Source organism: Stylophora pistillata, chromosome 7 (genome assembly GCF_964205215.1).
Source record: "Stylophora pistillata chromosome 7, jaStyPist1.2, whole genome shotgun sequence".
Classification (NCBI taxonomy): Eukaryota; Metazoa; Cnidaria; class Anthozoa; order Scleractinia; family Pocilloporidae; genus Stylophora; species Stylophora pistillata.
This window is the reverse complement of record NC_142525.1, coordinates 1,650,582-1,670,283: the sequence shown is the minus strand read 5'-3', so window position 1 is coordinate 1,670,283 and position 19,702 is coordinate 1,650,582. Positions and strand designations below refer to the sequence as shown.

The 19,702-nt window shown below is 36.8% G+C and overlaps 3 protein-coding genes across 7 annotated transcripts; 1 reads left to right on the top strand and 2 right to left on the bottom strand.

Moving 5' to 3' along the window:
• Nucleotides 1-1,612: 1,612 nt before the first annotated feature.
• LOC111343622 (G2/mitotic-specific cyclin-B3) lies at nt 1,613-8,252 on the bottom strand. 3 transcript variants are annotated; one of them, XM_022950803.2, is made up of 9 exons: nt 8,047-8,252; nt 7,794-7,931; nt 7,417-7,694; nt 6,928-7,008; nt 6,390-6,435; nt 5,831-5,941; nt 5,450-5,680; nt 2,875-3,030; nt 1,613-2,638 (listed from the first exon to the last, which is right to left on the bottom strand). In XM_022950803.2, exons 1-9 carry the CDS (start codon nt 8,098-8,100, stop codon nt 2,300-2,302), a joined length of 1,434 nt encoding a protein of 477 aa, XP_022806538.2. In that variant the 5' UTR covers nt 8,101-8,252; the 3' UTR covers nt 1,613-2,299. The 3 variants fall into 3 exon arrangements, with proteins under 3 accessions (XP_022806538.2, XP_022806539.2, XP_088582752.1); XM_022950804.2 differs by having other exon boundaries at nt 7,794-7,928; XM_088726626.1 differs by lacking the exon at nt 6,928-7,008.
• A 59-nt stretch (nt 8,253-8,311) lies between these two features.
• On the top strand, nt 8,312-17,691 carry LOC111343624 (kidney mitochondrial carrier protein 1). Of its 3 annotated transcripts, none has more exons than XR_002696085.2 (10): nt 8,343-8,517; nt 10,709-10,856; nt 11,445-11,539; nt 11,633-11,718; nt 12,214-12,321; nt 13,107-13,231; nt 13,596-13,621; nt 13,770-13,856; nt 15,722-15,802; nt 16,148-17,691. XR_002696085.2 is itself a non-coding variant. In XM_022950807.2 (10 exons), the coding sequence occupies exons 1-10, from the start codon at nt 8,406-8,408 to the stop codon at nt 16,199-16,201; spliced, it is 957 nt and encodes a 318-aa protein (XP_022806542.2). In that variant the 5' UTR covers nt 8,351-8,405; the 3' UTR covers nt 16,202-17,691. The 3 variants fall into 3 exon arrangements, 2 of the variants coding, with proteins under 2 accessions (XP_088582788.1, XP_022806542.2); XM_022950807.2 differs by having other exon boundaries at nt 8,351-8,517; nt 13,596-13,656; XM_088726662.1 differs by lacking the exons at nt 13,107-13,231; nt 13,596-13,621; nt 13,770-13,856; nt 15,722-15,802; nt 16,148-17,691 and adding an exon at nt 12,792-13,063 and having other exon boundaries at nt 8,312-8,517.
• Nucleotides 16,522-19,367, bottom strand: LOC111343621 (uncharacterized). The gene has a single exon (XM_022950802.2). The coding sequence runs from the start codon at nt 19,365-19,367 to the stop codon at nt 17,727-17,729; it is 1,641 nt and encodes a 546-aa protein (XP_022806537.1). The 3' UTR covers nt 16,522-17,726.
• Between the last annotated feature and the right edge of the window lie 335 nt (nt 19,368-19,702).

Sequence of the window (19,702 nt, the reverse complement as noted above, 5' to 3'; positions counted from 1 at the left end):
GCAACTTTGGCTCTTATTAATCATTATTTTGCGCAGGCACACACAATACAGGAATAATACCGTTCGAAAAAGAAAGAAATTTTGTGTTCGTGATATCTATCGACGTCGAGCAGCTTAGGAAGGGTATGCTAACCTCGTCAGCGAACTACGACTTGGTGATCGTCAATTGTACTTTCGGTGACTTTCGGTAGGTTTCGAGTATTTTAACTTTTGATTTCGTATTTTTTCAGTCAAACTCAAACGTTTAAATTTGTTACGGCTATTTGTGCATTTTGAAAGATGGAATCGAGCATTGTGATTGGTTTATTCTTCCGCTTCCGCTTCCGACTCCGACAATGCAGTTTTCACTAGATCGTAAGTGATGGAGTCATAGGCAGAATCGGTGTTCTGCTTCCGACTCCGTCGGTTTGATTTCCACTAGATCGTATCGCTCCACGCTTCTGATTACGACTCCGACTACGATTCCGTCGCAAGTGAAAACCAGCCTTTAAAACCCGTTTGTTACTTGCTATTGAACCGTTTGTTCGAGATAGACGAGAAGAACAAAAAAAAATTAACATCTGATACCTGTCAATTTTCTTCCAAGGCAAAATACAATAGAGCCCTCGCTATAAGTGCAAAAGTTTTGGAAAAATTCAGAAACAGAAAGGAAAGTGACAAAACTTCCATTTTTTCCGTAGTCGTTCGCGTTAAAATGCTACCTAAGGCCTCTATCAAAAGAGCAAAATACTATGTGAACCATGCCATAGTTAATTATTTACTACGGGTTCTCAACATTTCTCTTCCCACTGTTCAGTAAAGGCTGAAAGGAAAAAGAAAAATGATCAACAAAACTTATAAGAAAAATTCAAAACATGTGCTCTCCGCCACAGGCCCCAGGCAAAGGCTGGATTGTGTTAGCGGTTTAGTGTTTACAAAACATACCACGCAATTTTAAGCGCTTTTTTCGCGTAAAACTTTTGTACTTTCTACTAGCGCAAGGTTCGCCGGCATCTGTGAGTATTTTCTTAGCCATTGAGGTCATCTCTTAATTAGCCGTTAGTGCTTCAGATTTCCTTTTGCACGCGGTCACATGTGCCTCTATCACTTAAAGAGCTCAGATTAGATCTCAGCTCCCAAGAAAATACAAGCAAATGAAAGTACAAGTGCCAAGCTTTTTGGCAATAGTAGCGGAAGTTGGAGTTGTTTTTGGAGTTTGTAGACGTTGTAACAAGAAGGCAATGGTGATCCAAGAATCCTGGAACTCGTCTCTCAGCGAGTCTGTCAGGCTCGCTAAAATTTAGTTGTCTTTGCCGCGAAGGAAATAGCTTGCAGTGGAAGGGTATTATTATCAAGATGAGTTAACGCTACCAACTCGCGATTGTTTATTCGGCCGGCCATGTTTCATTTGGAGTTAAAATGGACGGTGGGGGAAGAGGCGGGCGAAAGGCGAGAAGAACATCCCCTCCCTTCCTCTCCCTTTTGACCGTTGTCGACACGTCCACTTTTTCGTAACTGGCTGATGAATTTGCTCATGGCATGTTGGAAAACCCCAAATAGTGATATGCATTTCTCAAGTTTATGTATATTACAAGACAAGAAATGCACCACTATTAAAAAGACGTGAGAACAGTTCAGCAGTAGATTGCTGGCTTTAATTATCATCATTTTATTTACAGCCCAATGTTGCTTATTACATTGTTCGATATTTTGGTACGAGAGAAAATGAACAGGTCTTAAACCGTTTAAGGTAGTCTGGCAACTACAAGATTTTCTTTGTTGGTTTGAGGTCAGAGCTTAAAAATATAAAAATGTTTTAAGACCATTAAAAACATATTTCTGAACAGAAGTGAATAGTGACTAACCACGGCTGTATTCTTCCCTTCTTACAAGAGGTAAATAAGATTTATATATTTGACACATTCTCGCTACAGAGAGTCCATAAGTATTGCTTCCCCTTACAACATGAAAATGAATTCAAAAGTTTCCTCCAAGAAATTCTTACGAGGTCACTCGCTACCTGTTACATGCATCGGTGCAATGACAGCTTCGTTATAAGATTAGTAATGAATACTTGCAGAAAGTAACAAAAGTAAAATTCTCTGCACAAAACAACTGGATAAAGTATACTGATTAATACAAATAACAAAATTTAACAGAGTTGGCTCTTGTTGCTTCTTATACCATACTTGTCATTAAAGAAATTATTTTCCTTAACCCATAACTAGTTTTCTAAAGATAATGTATCTTTCGAAGATTCTAATTTACAACACATGTCAATCTGAACTATACAATATGTAAATATGCGAGAGCAATCAGTCTAGATTTGAATGGTTAACGAGTCCAGTGGTGGGATTGTAGCAACTTCATGAAATACTTTATGCGAATACTTATTCTTCACAGTCATCAAGTTGTTGTTAGCTGGTGCACTGTTCATTGCATTAAGCTGTAACACGCACTCGCATAATTTGTCCTTGCTGTAGCCTGTGTAATGTACCAAAGTGGCTGTCCATTCTCCACAATTCTTCATTATCATTGCCAGGTACAGGCAAGATGAAGCCATTAGAGAGGCTCTTTTTGAAATAAATCGACCTTCAAGAAGAGAGGACTCCAGAAGATAACGTGCCAATGTGAGTGTTTCAATGCTCACAAATGCAGCCTGAAATCAAGATCGATAAATGTTATTAATTCAATGACAACAGTTGTACCACTCTCAAGAGCAAATGATGCATAGCAGGTCACCTGAAGGTGTAGAATGCAACTCGAACTGGCGTTTTACTAGAGTGTTGTTATGAGCTCAGGGGTTTAAAAATCTTTGAGCAGAGTCAGAAAATAACATTCAAAATTTACATTTCATGCACTTTGTCCAATAACAACTTTTTTTTTTTTTTTTACCTTTGCATATCGTCTGAGGAATCTGTAAGGAATGGGGATGTTAATATCAAATCCCAAACTGGACATTATTTTAGTTTCCATTGCAATAAACTGCTGTTGTTTATATGCATCATCACAGATGTAAATGAAGTCGTCCATGCATGGTGGATGTCGCTCCTAGTGTGAAATAAAGTTAGATTCGATGAATGTAGTATTTTCAACTTAATACAGAAATAGTTATGTTGAACCTCAGGTATCCAGTCAAGTTGCCGACGGTTGAACTCGCCAACGCCAACTCGCCGACGTATAAAATCGAGTAGAGACGTCGGCGAATTGGTCCTCAAATCCAGTACGACTTATTAGAAGTTAAACATGTAGAAAAGTAAACGTTCATTAGTAAAAAACATTCTTTTTCTTCCAACAAATTTTAGATGGATCTCAACGCGAATAAAGCATGATAAACATCGCCAATTACTATAATAGCAGCTTCAGACGCGAACGAGTTAGTTATTGTGACAACGACACAGTAAAGACTCATCATGATTTTTTTTCACAAAACTTGGCTTTCAAGACAAGAGCTTTTGTAAAAAGCAATTCTTTTTATTTCCTAAAAAGTTTACAACAGTCTCAAGGCTAACAAAGCAAGATAAACATCGCCAATTACCATAACAGCTTCAGACGCGAACGAGTTGTTGTGGGCAACAGCCCTGTAAAGCCTAGTCATGACGATCGACTAGATTTTTTAAAGAAAACTTAGCTTTCTAGACAAGGATTTCATGGCGAGCAAAGAAAGGTAAACATCGCCAATGACTATAACAGCTTCAGACGCGAACAAGTGAGTGTGCAACAACACCGTAAAAACTCATGTTTATCGGTCAAATTTTTTTTTAAGAAAACTTAGCTTTCTAGTCGAGATATTTTTTAAACAAACAATTCTTTTCATTTCTAACGATGTTCTTAAGGATTTAAACGGGAATTAAAGAACATAAACATCGACAATGACTGAAAGTAAAAGCTTCAGACGTGAACGAGTAGTAACCGGTCGAGTCACCCGAAAGTGATCTCGCTCGAGGTCTTATTGCCCGATATTTTGAGTCACGTCGCCTGAACTTTTATCGAGTGTTTAAACTTGAAGTAAAGTAACATATTAAGTAAATCGTAGGGAATAAACACGTAAAATGTTGACACGTAAAATGTTGACTCGTAAACTGTTTTGGTCCGTTAACCAACAAGACTCAAATACCACGTGGAAATTGTTGTGGTTGTCACGCAATAGCTCGTTCGCGTCTACAGCTTTTTTTGATCATTGGCGATGTTCACTTTGCTTTATTCGCTTCGAGATCGTTTTAAACTCTGTAGCAAATAAAAACAATTGTTTTCACTAAATATCTTGTCTAGCAAGCCAATTTTTTTTTTAAAAATCTGACTGACAGGATGTCAGTATTTATGTTGTTGTTACACTTACTCGTTCGCGTTTGAAGCTTTTATAGTCGTTACCGATGTTTATCTTGTTTTATTCACCTTGAGTTGCTTATAAACTTCGTTGGAAATAAAAATGATTGTTTTCTAGTAAAGATCTTAAGCTGAGTTTTCTTTACAAAAATCTGACCGATTGAGATGATGAGTCTTTGCGGTGTTCATGTCACACAATAAATAACTCGTTCGCGTTTGAATCTGTCATAGCTATTGTTTATCTTTCTTTGTTCGCCATGAGATCCTTAAAAACTTTATTGGACACAAAAAGAATTGCATTCTACTAAAGATCTTGTCTAGAAAGCTAAGTTTTGTTAAAAAGTCTGACCGATTGACATAATGAGTCTTTAGTGTCGTCCACAATAAATCGTTCTCGTTTGAAGTTGTTATTATAGTAATTGGCGATGTTTCTCTTGCTTTATTCGCCTTGAGATCCTTTTAAAATATTTTTTTTCGGAAATAAAAAGAATTGCTCTTTACCAAAGACCTTGTCTAGAAAGCCACGTTTTCAGAGAAAAAAAAATCTGACCGATTAACACGATGAGTGTTTACGGTGTTGTTGTCACACATAACTCGTTCTTGTCTGAAGCTGGTACAGTAATTGGCGATGTTTACCATGCTTTGTTCGCGTTGAGATCCTTATAAACTTTGTTGGAAGAAAAATAATCTTTTTTTTTTCACTAAAGATCGTTTACATTTCTACATGTATAACTTCTAGTTGTACTGGATTGTGGAACAACTCGCCGACGTCTCTACTCAATTTGATAAGTCGGCTAGTTGGCGTTGGCGAGTCGAACCGTCGGCGACTTGACCGTAATTCTGAACCCCATACTGTTCCAGAACCGAGCTGTAGACTCAAAGGTATTTTATCTTAGCAGTGTACAACTATTGAGGTATGGGATTACAGCTTCATGATTTCGTTAGACTTTATTTTTCTGCGAAGATTTTCATGTATGCTGGAAGCGAGTCATTTGCAAGTTAAATCGGTGCAGATAAAGCTACTGTTTTCAAGTAATACACTATTTGCACATTTAAGTTTCTTTGAGCAATCTTTCATGCACAACATGACTTGTCTTTATATGCAACTTCTGACAGAAATGCGGCTGAAGAAAGAGGGTTATACCTCAATTTTAGACGAGATAAGGAGAGTTGTGGCTCCAACAAGCTGTAGTTCATCCCGCTTTACTGTGTTCCTCTCAAGGAAATGATCAAGAAGTTTCACACCCAGATATAGAGTCTCATGATAAAGTTCAAAACATTCTTGAACCTCAACCAACCAGTCAACCAATATGGCTCTCATCTGTGCAGTTATGTCTTGCTGTTTTTCCAGGTAATTTGTCAGTGGAAAACGTTCCTAAAAGCAGCAAGATATAGTATGATTAAGAAATTTCTCTTGATGTTCCTGTCCAGTTTTTGGCCATCCAAGTTACCTTTAAAAAAATTAATTTTCTCTGACTCCAGTACGGATTTTAAGAAAAATTATGAGCATTCCAAGTTTTATTACCTCCCTTGTCTTCATATTTGCAAAGATCTCATTTGCATAATCCGACACAGTAACAGGATCTGATGCGTCTGCATCAATGTCAATCACTGCGTCAACAGCTGATTTTCCATCCTACAAAATAATGATAAATGTATTAAAGGGAAATTGTCAAGTCTAATCTAACTAGTATATAGATATTTTTATGAACATAAGCATAAATTTCCACTTGATTAATTTACATTTTAAGAAAATTGGTTGAAAGCTGACAGGCTATACATGACAATGAAAGACAGTTTTCTAACTAGGGAAAGTGTTCCAAGTTGAAGGTTTATCTGTTCACAAGGTAGACATGCAACTGCTTATAAACCATTTAGAACTATGCTTAAGGAAGCAAGTCAGGGCAAAAAAAAAATAAGGTGCTCTAACTAGTCCCTGCACTTTCTTTTCCTCAGGAGAATGGGAAAATATGGTCTGATGAGAGTTATTTCCCACTAGAATCATACATCTGATCCAAGACAAAACATAAGATTTAACTATTTAAAGGGGTACTGGGTTGGGGACTGTGGATACTAAAACTCACATCATTGTTGAAGTGTTGCTCCACCTCTGACCTGTCATTCTTGCAACTAAAAAAGAAGTGGATTGTTTGTTAGTAATTATTATTGTATCACACCACAAAACAGTTCATCAATAACAAATGTGAGCACAGACCACTGTTAGTGGTAATTTCAGTAAAAAAAAGCAATATATTTAATCCAGTATTTATAACATTTAATGTTTTTAATATTTATATATAATATTTATAACATATTTTATATATTTAATCCAGTATTTAAAATAAAGTGAGATTGCTTTGGGTTTCTGTGACTAAACTGTGTGATTTTTCTTGACCACTCAGTTTTCAACCCAAAATTGTCATTTGGTAACTCTTGTTTTCCCACACTTCTGGTAGGTAGTTTGTTTTTATTTTGAGTTCTCCCTGACTTCTTCTAATGTTGTTTTTCAACTGCTTGGCTGTTGTCAGTACACTGGTATTGGTTTTACAACACTCCATCAGAATGCTCCTCAAAATATACTTACAACACAAGTGACTGCAATGAAAACCAAGCAAAGAATACCTTGGGGGCTCTTTCAAGCTTGTTGAAGCAGAATCACAGGCACTTTGAGTTCTTGTTGAATCAAGACCATCACATGTGGTGCTAAAATATAGAGATTACTTTAGCTTCAAGAAAGATATGATGACCTATTTTTTGGGAAAGCTTCTAAACTCTATATCTCATGTACTTCATTTTACATTTTTTAGTCCATAGTCAATTTTTATATTTTAATTTTTTTGCTACAAATTGTAGATGCTGTTCTAACATCTTTGTACTGGGCAACTAACAAATTTAAATTGCTAATTGTGCAAGGTGAGGTAATAAATTATTGATTGAGGGAGGATTGTTACTACACTTGAAGAGAAATCAATACGTGCGCCTGAATACCAGTTATCAATGGCTTTGGATTCAAATCAGTATTTTACATATTGAGTAATCACTGTCAGAAACCGTACATGTAGAGATAATATGAAGGCTAGCTTCAGATCTGACGAAATACAAATTATTTACCTTGCAGAAATTTGCAAAATGTCTTGGGAAAGTGAAGATTCTTCGCTCCAGTTTGCGCAGCCTAAAATGTCACCCGATGGCGACGAAGGCTGAGATTTCACTTCGGATACTAACGGTTTTCGATCTTTGATAGTTGAATCTTTCTCTTTGCTCCTTCGGTATTGTTTTGCTTTTGTCTTGGTCTTCATTCTACCTTGTCTCGTTTCCGTGTCTTTTAACACGACGCTGTTCTTTGTCTGCTTATCTTTACCCCCTTCATCAGGCTGGTTGAAAGTTGCCTAAGAACCAAAAGTAAAACGTTTGAATGTGGTTCCAAGGTAATTAAATAAAAATATATACTATGGCGTACGTTGAAGAACTTGGAAATATGTTCTAACATTTGTGATATCACCAAAAGCTGCTCTTTTTCGTGAAGGAACATTCTCCGTGGAACCATCCGCTGGTCGCTTCGTCTTCTCAGAGGCTTTCACGTTCAGCTGAGTGGGAAGTTTATTTTCATCTAAAGAATAATCCTGCTGGAAAGAAATCACATAAAGTAAAACACGAGACCTGATTTAACAGGGAGATAAAAAATTTCAGGCCTTCCTCGAGCTGGGAGGAAAACGTGTTCGAGTGCCTTTTGTCACTGACCTTGTGTTTGTTGTGAAACACCGAAATTGAAGGTTTTGACCGCGTTTTTACCATCTTCGCTGAAAGGTTTGTAAGATTTCTTTTAAAATAAAACCCTGGCAAGTGTTGACCAAAATGCAATGAATAACTTAAACACGTCTCGTTAGATCGTATGAACTCCTTTGAGTAGAAACGATTTGGATTCTGCGGGTTTAAACCACGCGATATTTGATTGGCCAAGGAACTATATATCAACCAATCAGAATGATGTTCATGATACGTTTCTATGAAAACGAATGCCTCGTTTCCAAGTGGTGGGACCGCTGATCAAGATACGAGACGACGATCTCCGCAAACTGCTGGAAATCTTGAGAAGACTGATGCTGACTTGCATTGACACGTTTCAAGTTCTCCTGCGTCGAGAAATTGAAGTTTTCATGGATTATAGACCATTTATCTATGGAGGGTTGGCCTCCATGACTGCTGAATTTGGTGAGTAAACATTGATGTTGTGAGCAATTTATTTGTGCTAAATGAGTTTCACTAATCGAAGGTCGAAGACTCCCATGAAAGATTATGGAGAGGACGAGGTGACTCAAATTGGAGTGCTGAGTTCCGAGCACATCCCCATTATTATCTTATGCACTCAGGCATTAAGCCTCTCCCGATCACTTCACCTTTACGATGACCCATCCCCAAGGAGTGCGATGGAGAAGTGGGAAGGGGACGCATACATGCCAACTCTCCCAGACTATCCGGGAGTCTCCCGGATGCGGAGCCAATCTACCACTCTCCCGTACGGGTGACCAAAACTCCCGGATAAAAGGAAGTTTGGATCAGTTACCCACAAAAATCTTAATTTCAGCTCCATATGTTCCAAAATTCTAAATCATCTGGCTTCTCATGCTTGTCTAACGGTTTCTGGCTTCATTATCTTGCGCGATACACGTTCGTTGCAAACAAAGAGGAGTGAGTCTCATCTCTGTTATCCACCTATATAAGCGAGAGTCTGATTGGATGAGTATTCAACCAATTGAAGTCCCTCACAGACAGATCTACGTTTTTCCTGCAAAATTGCTAAGCGCGCTCACTGACACTCGAAGTTCCACATAATGGCTTATCTACAATGTGCCTATTTTAAGGCGATAGGGAGGAGGGATAGGAAGTCCAAATTAAGAAAGAAACTTTCTGGGGGGGTGTCATTGGCAACTCAGTTGGGGTGCTGGTCTGAAAAAAATCTCGGAAAGAGTACCATATAACCCCATACATTAATTATGCATTGTACTTCTTTGTCTTTCATGACAAAACTTTAAAAACAAAGTCTACCAGTCTGAATGCATAATTAATGTTTGGGGTTATATGGTACTCTTGCCAAAATCTCCAGATTTGAGATCTCCAGAGGTTGGCATCTCTGGGGACGGGTAGTGGGGGACTGGGCGGGGGAGCTAAGAGAGGGTGCTTAAGTGTTTAAGATTACTTATGTGAAAATTAGAATTAACTATTGCCATGTCATGCTACAGGAGCCAAAGTAAGGTTGGATTGGATAGTCTTGTTTGTAGATAGAGTAGGAGACAGCTGGAAAAAAGTGTTGCCGCTTAATGGCTCCATAAATTTCCACCAGCTCCATCTAAGTAAATGACTTTTGAATGTCAAACTGGAGAGAAATCTGGAGCTAAGGCATGGTAACATGGAGAACTACCTTAGAGGGCCATTGAGAAACACTATAAAGGAGCTTATAATAAAAGAGAAGCAAATACAGACAAAACTACTGGAGGAGAAATTCACTTTTATCAATAGCAGGATTTTCACTAAGTTTTGAAGTAGAAGGGTGCTGTCTTGGGAGTAGGCAGGTACCCTAATAAAATTGAGGGCCAAAAGCCCGAAACTCAAGGGGGGTCTGGGGGCATGCTCCCCTGGGAAATTTTTAAAACTTAAGTCTCTCAGTAGCACATTTTCCTGCAATCTGGAAAAGACATTTTCTTGCAATGATGCTTACTTCATCTAGTTTTTGTAAAAAAGAATGGTACTCTGGGAGAATTTGATTACTTTTATTTGTAGTACACAGCTATGGCTACATCAAAACAACTGTTAAGTAGACGGGTGCAGGCACCGGGGGTCCAACTTCTAATAAAATCCCTTCAAAGCATAGCTAAGACATGGCAAGCCATTTTTCAATGTTGCAATTTGTGAGTATCAACATTCAAACATCTTATGGGCTGTGAGTGTCATTCAGAAATGCTAGTTAGGGTGAGGTTACCGCAACGCTTAAAACTCTCATCAGTGAGCATACCGGCAGCAAGCAGACAAGTGATTAAAATAAAGGAAAACATCAATCAGGGGATTTTTTAGTTGATCTTATACTAAATTCTTCAAACTAACATTGTAAGAATTGAAAAGCAACAGTAAGAAGAAGTAGTGATGGGATATTGGGAGCAAAAGGGTCAAAGCTTGTGGCTTTAAAGGTGATATTGGCTAAATAAACATACTTGCTTTCTTGCTCATGTCCACAAAAGGAGCAGTAGTGGTTGTTTAAGATAGGTGTGAAAACACACAAAGCAATGTTAGACAAAATCAAATACTTCTGTTTTTCATTTGAATTTACCTTTGTTGCACTAGACATAAAGCTCAGCAATATGACAAGTAGTATTTATGTTAAGAATTTTGCACTGATGTTTCACTACAGGAACATTTCCTATTGACACAACAAAAACACGGCTACAGCTTCAGGGTCAAGTGATAGATGCTAAACAGAAAGAGATTAGATATAGAGGAATGCTCCATGCTTTTGTTAGAATTTCCAGAGAAGATGGGGTCAAGGCATTGTATAATGGGTAAGTTCAGACCTGAAAATGGTGGAGAATTGTCAAGTTCTGTCATAGCATTTTATAAAGTCTACTCTAGATCTCCTAGATGTGGAGCAAATTACCACAATTTTGTGGCAATGCCTACATCTGGCATTTTGGAAGAAACCAAAATACCATGATCACTTTGTTTGCCATTTTGTTGATTTATTATTTGGTGTATTTATAAATTTTATTAATAGGGTATTAATCATGCTTCATCAAGATGTTCTGTTGTTTCCCTTCTACCTTGACCTCACCAGTGCATAGTTTTGTTGCAGGTCAAATACTTTTTGTGTTGGTTCTGACATAGATACTTTGACTTTTCCAGAAACACTCAACAATGAATTACTGATGTGAAGTTTTGATAAAAAAAATTGGTGTGATTATAAAGTTGTCTTAGGGGTTTGAAAGAGTAGTTTTCTAAATTTTCTTTTATAGAAACCTCATTTTAAAATTTGAAATTATCTCTTCCTATAAATACTGTACAATAATTATTTATTTTTTTAAAAATGTACATTTAGGTAACTAGCTTCAAATTAGCTGACTGTTATGTCACATTTTCTTCACTTTTGCTAGGGTAGCACCAGCACTTTTGCGTCAAGCAACCTATGGATCTCTAAAATTAGGCTTTTACCATGCTCTGAAGAGGAGGCTGGTAAAAAACCCAAAAGGTAACAACAAATAGGGCAGAAGCAATATTAATATCAGTCTTGGATGTTTTTTTTTTGTTTTAATTCTTTATTTTCTTTCTTTTCCTCTTGCAGACGAAACTTTATTTTACAATGTAATGGCAGGGGTTGTTGCTGGAGCATTCTCATCAGCTATTTGTAATCCTACTGATCTTTTAAAGGTAAATGATTAAACCCTTTAACTGCCAGAAGTGATTAACATGTAGCTTCTCCCTATGATATCCATGTATTATCCAGCAAACAGGTAATGAGAATACTAACAATTATCAGGTAGATGTTGTTATCTTGATCTTAAACCAATTTCTTATTACTAATCTTCAAGGAAATTTGTAGCAGTGAGAGGGGAGAATAAACAATCATCTTAGAGGATTAATTATAGATATTTGTTACTTGTGTTTTCTTATATCTGTGAGGTTATCAAGAAAAATGTCCAAATGCTTAAAAGAATTTGTTTAATACAAATTTTGACAGTCCATATAATATGAAGGTGATTCTGTAGATCCAAACATTTTGCTGATGTGTCACCAAACAAAAAGCTTAATCAAGCTGTGTTGTGACAAGGTTATGAGCCTTCTATTGAAAGCAACACATTTGTGGTGAAATCATTGTGATCTATTTTATTTTCATCCTCTATCTCTTTTCTTTCTCTGTTGCAGATTCGTATGCAGGCAGAGTATCAATCAGGGGTTAATGTCAGAAGAAAAGGAATGCTTCGATCTTTTGCTTCAATATTTAAAGAAGAGGGAATCAGGGGACTCTATCGGGTAACTTGAAACCTCTTATTCATCATTTGCTTGGTAAATTAAATGCACGGTGATAAAAACCATCATTAGTACTATGTCACAATTGTTATTAATATTAACTTATTGTGATTTATCATTTGCTACTCCACTATTCTTATTACTTGAATTGAATTGATTCCTTTTATTCATCCATGTTATTTTGGGAATTCAATTTTTAATCCATGAGCAACAATGAAGAATGTGAAAAAATGCTTTTGATTGTGGATGGTTAAAATTCTTTTCTTATCTCAATTCAAGCATAGTTTTCAGGGAATTCATTAGAAGCCAGCAACCAGCAAATTTCAGCAGCTACTACACAATGGAGCTGGCTACTTTTGCCACTCCACCTCCCAGTTTTTGCGTGTTTTTCAGAAAACACTTGATACATTCTAGAGGCAGTCACCAATAAAGGTGTTTTTTGTTGATATATTTTGTCTACTTTTGGTTGTTAGGGGATTTTTGCAAGGAGTTCCTATAATTCAGTCAACAGCATGATCAGTTCGTTAAGTGCCTTGTTAAATGGACTGAAGAGAAAGACTGGTGACAAATCTGCCTCGCTTACTGCTGAACTGTCCTCTGCTATCATGTGTCCTAATATACACTTACTTCCGAAATTAATGAAATCCTTGGGTTTTGTCACAAATGTTATTAAATAAATATGTATTGCTGTGATTATTATTATTTACTATTGTTATTAATATATATTATTATTATAATACCAAAGGTTATATTTCTAGTAGGAACTACTTTTTTCCCATATTGTCTAGGGAGTTGGTCCCACAGCTCAAAGAGCAGCAGTTATTTCAGGAGTTGAACTTCCAGTCTATGATTGGTGTAAAAAGAAAATTTTGGATCTTAAGATTATGGGTGACAACCCTTACACTCATTTTTGGTAAGTGTAAAATCAGTATTGTGTCATGATCTGTTCTATAAACACTCAGCACCTATAATGTCAAGAAATAATAAAAAGAGAGAATGGTGTGACTTTAGTTCACTCAAATTATGTGCCTTGAAATTTGTTCTTAGGCTGCTAATTAGTGAATCGATACAAATTTGATTGTTTTTTTTTTCCTTTTTTATTATCAAACAAGTCAGATGCATGTCATATTTCTTGCAAAGTCAAGTTTGCCTCTATGTTGAGTTATTTTAAATCCTGTAACAACCTTTTTTTTAAGTAGTAGTTTAATGTTTATGGCATAATTTCATGATAAATGAGAGGGTAAATGAATGTTCTTTTAATTCTTTTCTTTTTTCAGTGCAAGTGGAGTTGCTGGACTAGCAGGTGCTTTAGCCTCAAATCCAATAGATGTTGTTAGGGTCAGTTGACTGGAGTACAGAGAACTCTTTGCTCTGATCTCTTATATGGATATTTTTAAGGAATTTGTCATGAATTTTATGAGTACATAATATTGTTTTACTGATTTGTCTAGACGAGAATGATGAATCAAAGGAATCTGAAGGTAAACACTGGAAGTGTAACTGTCATTTACACAAGTGCTGCCCACTGTTTGCTCACTGTAAGTAACTTTTATGCCATATCATGTGATTTTATTTTATCTAATTGTTTATTATCCTTGTACTTATGGTAAGTTCTACTATAACTGTTGATAATTTTCTGCTATTGAATAAGTTTAGAAAACTTCAATGTTGAATTCCAAAGGTTCCAGTCATTATGATTCAGGGGCAGATCCAGGAATTTTTGATGGGGGGTGTCCAAACTTTGGTTCAGGAAGGGCTGTTGGACTCTTGAGGCAAATTACTTCTCCCACGCAACCCCTCCCACAAGTCGCGGTTGCATGTTAAAATTCCTTGGCTGCTTACCGTTTGCTTGGATTCATTAAAAAAGTCAGCCAGTTAAAAAGTAATATATGATCCTGTCGATGCAAGAATTTCAGTCTCAAAGTTGTAAGCATCAGGTCTGATAGGGGGGGTCCAGACTCCCTGGACCCTCCCCCTGGATCTGCCACTGTGTACAATATTTGCCTCATTAGCATAAGCAATTCAGTTTCTGATGGAGCTAAAAATAAATCAGTTCTGAATATCGAAAGGTCAAAGTATGATTAACTTGGCTAATGAATACAAGCCTGATGCATTGAATACTTTTTGTGCAACATGGGTTTAAAAACTCAAAATTTTGCATAGAATGTATGAGCTCATTAGCACTTTTGCCACCCAGAAATTTTGCAGTTTTTGATGGACTATTTCTCCTTGAATATTACTCCCAAAGAGCTAAAAATGTAACCATTTACTGAGGTTTACTAGCTCTTTAGCTGCCTGAAGTCAATTTGTATCTAACATGCTTCCTTCTTTACGCAAAGCTGTATGCAAATGAGCAAAAATGTAAACAATGACGTCAGCATGAATCCGCCTATAGGCAAGTCATCCAGAGAACCTTGCTGAAAAAGAACAAATACAAAATTAATGACAATTTTTTTCCAAACTGTACCCCAAAAGCATTAAAATTGACCTAGATTGTTTAAAAATTATTTCCCCACAGAGTATTTCCAAAAGAGAAAAAGGATTCGTATACTAAAAGCAAAAGTAAATGTAATGTTAGACCATTTCAAGACCACATGCTCCATATATTTTAATATTGCAAGAACATTTACTGATTACTTACCTTGATTCTTCGCTGAGATTTCCAGTTCTCTTCAATTGTCGAAAATAATCTCTAAAGCCTCAGCTATGCAGTATCTCCGACGCTTAGCATTGGACTCTACTTAAACTACAGATTGAAATCATAGGAAATTGATTCTCCAGAAGGGGCTTGGCAGGTCACATTTGAGAGTTCAAAACTGAAACTCACTATGTGATTGGCTTAGAATGTCTACATGCTACAGTCTGAATTTAAGAGTGACCAGGCAATTTTGTCATACGGGCACGAAGGTTGTTGGAAATGGGAAGTTCATGAAAAGTATTTTGACCAAAATAGGCCATTTTACAGTTGCGTATTTAGTTGCCGAGGTATTGATCACAGTGAAGGTGACCTTAACTTGTTGTGATAGAGACCAGTGTCTAGTTAGCATGATAACAATTGAAAGTAATTTACATTTGAAAAGCAGCAACGTCTGTATCATAAGGTCACCCTCAGCCTCACTCCTGTTCAAAGGCTTGGCAACCAAGCACATAACTGTGAAATTGATTATTATGATTTTACACTCATACACTCTCTGAACTAACTGATGTTTAGTTTGCAACCAATTTCTGATGTGTAGTTTCTAGAACAGAACTAAATGCAGGTTTTTAAGGCCTCTACTTGTACATTCAAACTTCCCTGTCATCAGATTTTAGCCATCTCAGAATGTGAATGATATTTGCTCTCTGTCAATGGATTTTATTCCATTTGTTGTCTTATATATTTTTTTTGTCTTTTCATTGATAGACTTTGAAGTCTGAAGGTTTTTTTGCCCTCTATCGTGGGTTTGTACCTCAGTTTCTGAGACTATTTCCATGGAATGTTATTGTATCCTTTCTTGAGCTTATGGTCCTTGATGTTTTCATAGTGGTTTATTTCATGTTTGAACACCCAAATCATTTTTTACTTATAATATTGTTGTCTTCACATTTTATTTTGGGTAATGTAGTATCAAAAGTGACTTTCTTTCCATTTAATTCTTTTTCCATTTTTCGGTTAAAGGTTTAAATTGATACTCATAATCTCTTGGGTAGAAAATATTGAAATACACCAGGATTTGGCCAATATTATACTTTTCAAAACACACTGTGGAGCATGATTTGCTGTCACAGAACAAGAATTAGTTGGAATTTGACACTGAATCACACTGATGTTTCTTTAACTCCTGTTCAGTTCTTTATGTCGTATGAGCAGTACAAGAAGTATGGAGATGAAGTATTATCATAATAGCAAGTTAATGGTTTGCTCTAGTTTTACATAAATGCTGACATCTAGTGAGGTCGTGTGGAGCATTTCTACAACTTAAAAAGCAACCTAAATTTCATGCTGTTGTTTATCATCATCAGATAGTAGTGGAGATGCAATAGCAAACAAAGAAAAAAGCCAAAGAGAATAAATAAATGAAAAAAAAAATTAATAATTGTGCAAATCCACATATTATGACATTAGATCAGTTGTGACCTATGACCAGTATTGGACTAGTTTCATGAGTGATTCATGACATGATTGATAAGAGCCTTATGAGAAGAATCCACACATAACAGCAATTGAGAATAGTATTATTTATTTTTATTTCCATGAAAATAATCAAATTATTTCATTCAATTCAAAAATTGTTCTCATTCAATTATGCCTGGTGATTTATGCCAGAAAGCTTTAGTTCAGATTGCACTGCACTTCATAGTGGGATGTGTTTGGTATATGTTGCAACTCCCCTTTCGTTCTAAGCTTAATAATATACATGAAAAAATTTCTCAATTCTGATTGGTTAAGATGAATGCAGTTTTCAGTTAATTCAGTGCAGGAGAGTTAATTCAGTGCAAAGAAAAAAACAAACCAGACATTCAGATTGGTCAATGTCACTTGCAGGGTTTGAATAAATTATTTTTGCACGTGATGTCCATGCTTTTCTTCTACATAGTTATTAGAAGCTACCTCGTATTTTTTCATGTATATTATTAATGGATAATCACATGATTTTCTTGTGCAATTTGGAATAAATGAGCACTTGTAAATTTTTTCAAAGACAACAAATTGGACTCGCCCAACGGGCTCATGCAATTTTGTTAGTCTTTGAAAAAATTTACTCGTGCTTATTTATTCCAAATTGCACTCGAAATCATGTGATTACCTATACGAACAGATCATTTTTTTTAAAGGAATAATGTCCTTCAAATGAAGTCACAATGTAGTAATATACAAACTTTGTTCCTGTGTGAATTCACACATACAGACATAGTAAAAGTTCCAGTAGATTCCTTTATTTCATAAAGGAAATAGTGTAGGTGCCATGTTAATATTATCAGTATTGTTAACAGGACAACTCTTTTATCATTAGGTTTCAAGCCATTTACTGCATTATACTTTCTACTGGATCAGAGTCTGATCAAATTAAACCTTATTTTCTTAACTGCTACTATACAACCCTATACCGATAAATTTTAAAATCATTAAATTTTCTTTGATGGGGACTTAGCTAGTTTTGTTTTCACAAATAGTATCCATGCAATATAATTAACCCACTCTTTAAATTTATGTCGACCCGTTTTTGTCATGTTTTTCAAGTCAAGTTTAAAGCTAATCAGCTTTCAATTAAACTCCTCGAGCTTCACTCAGAACTGAGCTTAACTCTAATGATACTAATATTGTAATTCAAGCCATTTCACTTGATTTCAATTTGTCTTTTCTGTCAAATAAACACTGAATAGTTGAATTAACCCTCGGTTGTGTTATTTTTGATCTTCGTCATTAACTATGGTTCGTTGTTGTCATTTATATTTAACTCATTCACTAATTTACAAAAATTTTTCTCAAATCCCTGTACTACTTCTCTGGGATCTGAAATGACACATTCATCTGCATAAACCCCGACACGAATTCCGCCGTTGTAGCTAAATATTGACAACCCCACGCCAATATTTGCTCTCATGGGGACCCAGAAAATTCCCTGAGTAATTTTCTGACCTCCCAGGTGTAAAGTGTGCTGAGGTCCGGGTACATTGCTTAGGACACACGACATCTTCCTGGAAAAGAAATCTATGAGAGGCTTGGAGACACATTCAGGCAACATCATCAACATCTGTACTGTTGTCGCTGTCACCAGAGGTTCGGCAGATGCCTTGATAATATCCATGCGTTGTTTGGTCGCAAGGAGTCTGTCCAATGCGTTTTTGGCCACGATCGGGAGCCGTAGAAACACCAGTGCAAATTTATTCTTGAGCTTGACTGATTGTGATGATGCCCGAATGTCTACCGGCACTGAAGCCCACATATCGTCAAGTTTTACCGAATCACTCTTAGGTTGACTGTGAAGGTAATCATTCAAAGCCCCTGCCAAACAAGATACCATGACGTCATTTACGGTAGTACCAGCCACAGTTTTGACTCGTTTGACCAGCGACAAGTCCATGTTCTTGGACCAAGCAACAAATTTCTTACCGGAAAGGTCCTGGCCGTGAATACAAGAGTGATCTGCTCTGGAAAAAAACTTCATGAGTACCGTCAGTGGACCAACCAGGATAGCTTTACACCACATGTAAAATCTTTGTTTGGTGGAGAACTTCTTTGGTTCAGTTTCTTGTGGTGGTACATCGTAAAGATTTTTCACAAACACTCTCGTCAAAGCAACTCCATCAGCAACACTGTGATGAACACGAAGTAACAGGCCAAAGCTATCTTCCTCTTCTATCGGCACTACAATAAATTGCCAGGGAGACAGGTTTTGAGGTAAAGAACTCGAACAGAGTTCAGATACAACTTCTTCCAGATCTTGCGTAGACTTTGGATTATCTCCTTTCCAATTCAAAACCTGATTTTCCATTTTGAAATTCTCATCTTCCTTCCAAACGAAATATCCGAAATGTTTTTGTATAACTTGCGTTAGCCGTGGGCAAATTCGTTCACCCTTTTCATCTTTTCCGTAAACGAGCCGTTCGTAAATAATTCGGCGGAGTTTCTCGATGTCCGGCAAACCTTCAACGATCATGAGTGCGTTGATGATATGACGGTTTGTCTCGCGGTCTTGCTGCCAAACGGCGTCATCTTCGCGAAAAGGGATGCAATTCCATTTGAAAGCGATGTAACCTTCCACGATGTATTTTGCTAATTTTAAAATCGCTAATCCGACCAGCAAAAATGGAATTACGAGACAGAACAGAAGGCATGTTACTGTACACTCCAGCTGGTAAATTACAGTAGCAACTGCAATGGCCATTACCAGATTTAAACCTCTGAAGCGCTTGTGAAGTGGTAAAACAAAGGCTTTGAATTTTTCTTCATTTCCTCCCCGCTTCTCTTCAGGGACTTGAACTGGCTTACATGAGATCGACGGAAAATGTTCGCAGACGAAAGCTGCTTGTGAAGTGGGCGAAGTATTTATGCAATCTACCCTCATTTTGCATGCAGTTTACCTCACTGATGAGATAAAAAGCCTTGAGGTTTCTTATCACTTTCTGCTTAGCCGCAGAATTTGTCCAAAGTTATGAAGTTTTGTGAGCGATGCAAAACGAACATCAGGTATTGCCACCAGTTGTTACTCTTACGTGATTGGTTGTGGAATGTGGTGCGAGTGACATGTCTATTTCTCTATTTTACTATTATAACCAGCAGGCTATCAAGACACCTGAACAGAATGGTTTTGTGAAAATCACGCTGGTTCAAGTTGATGACAATTTTCAAGATTTCAAGGTTATCACATGCAACATTTCTTTTTTTCCCGTTTGCTTTACA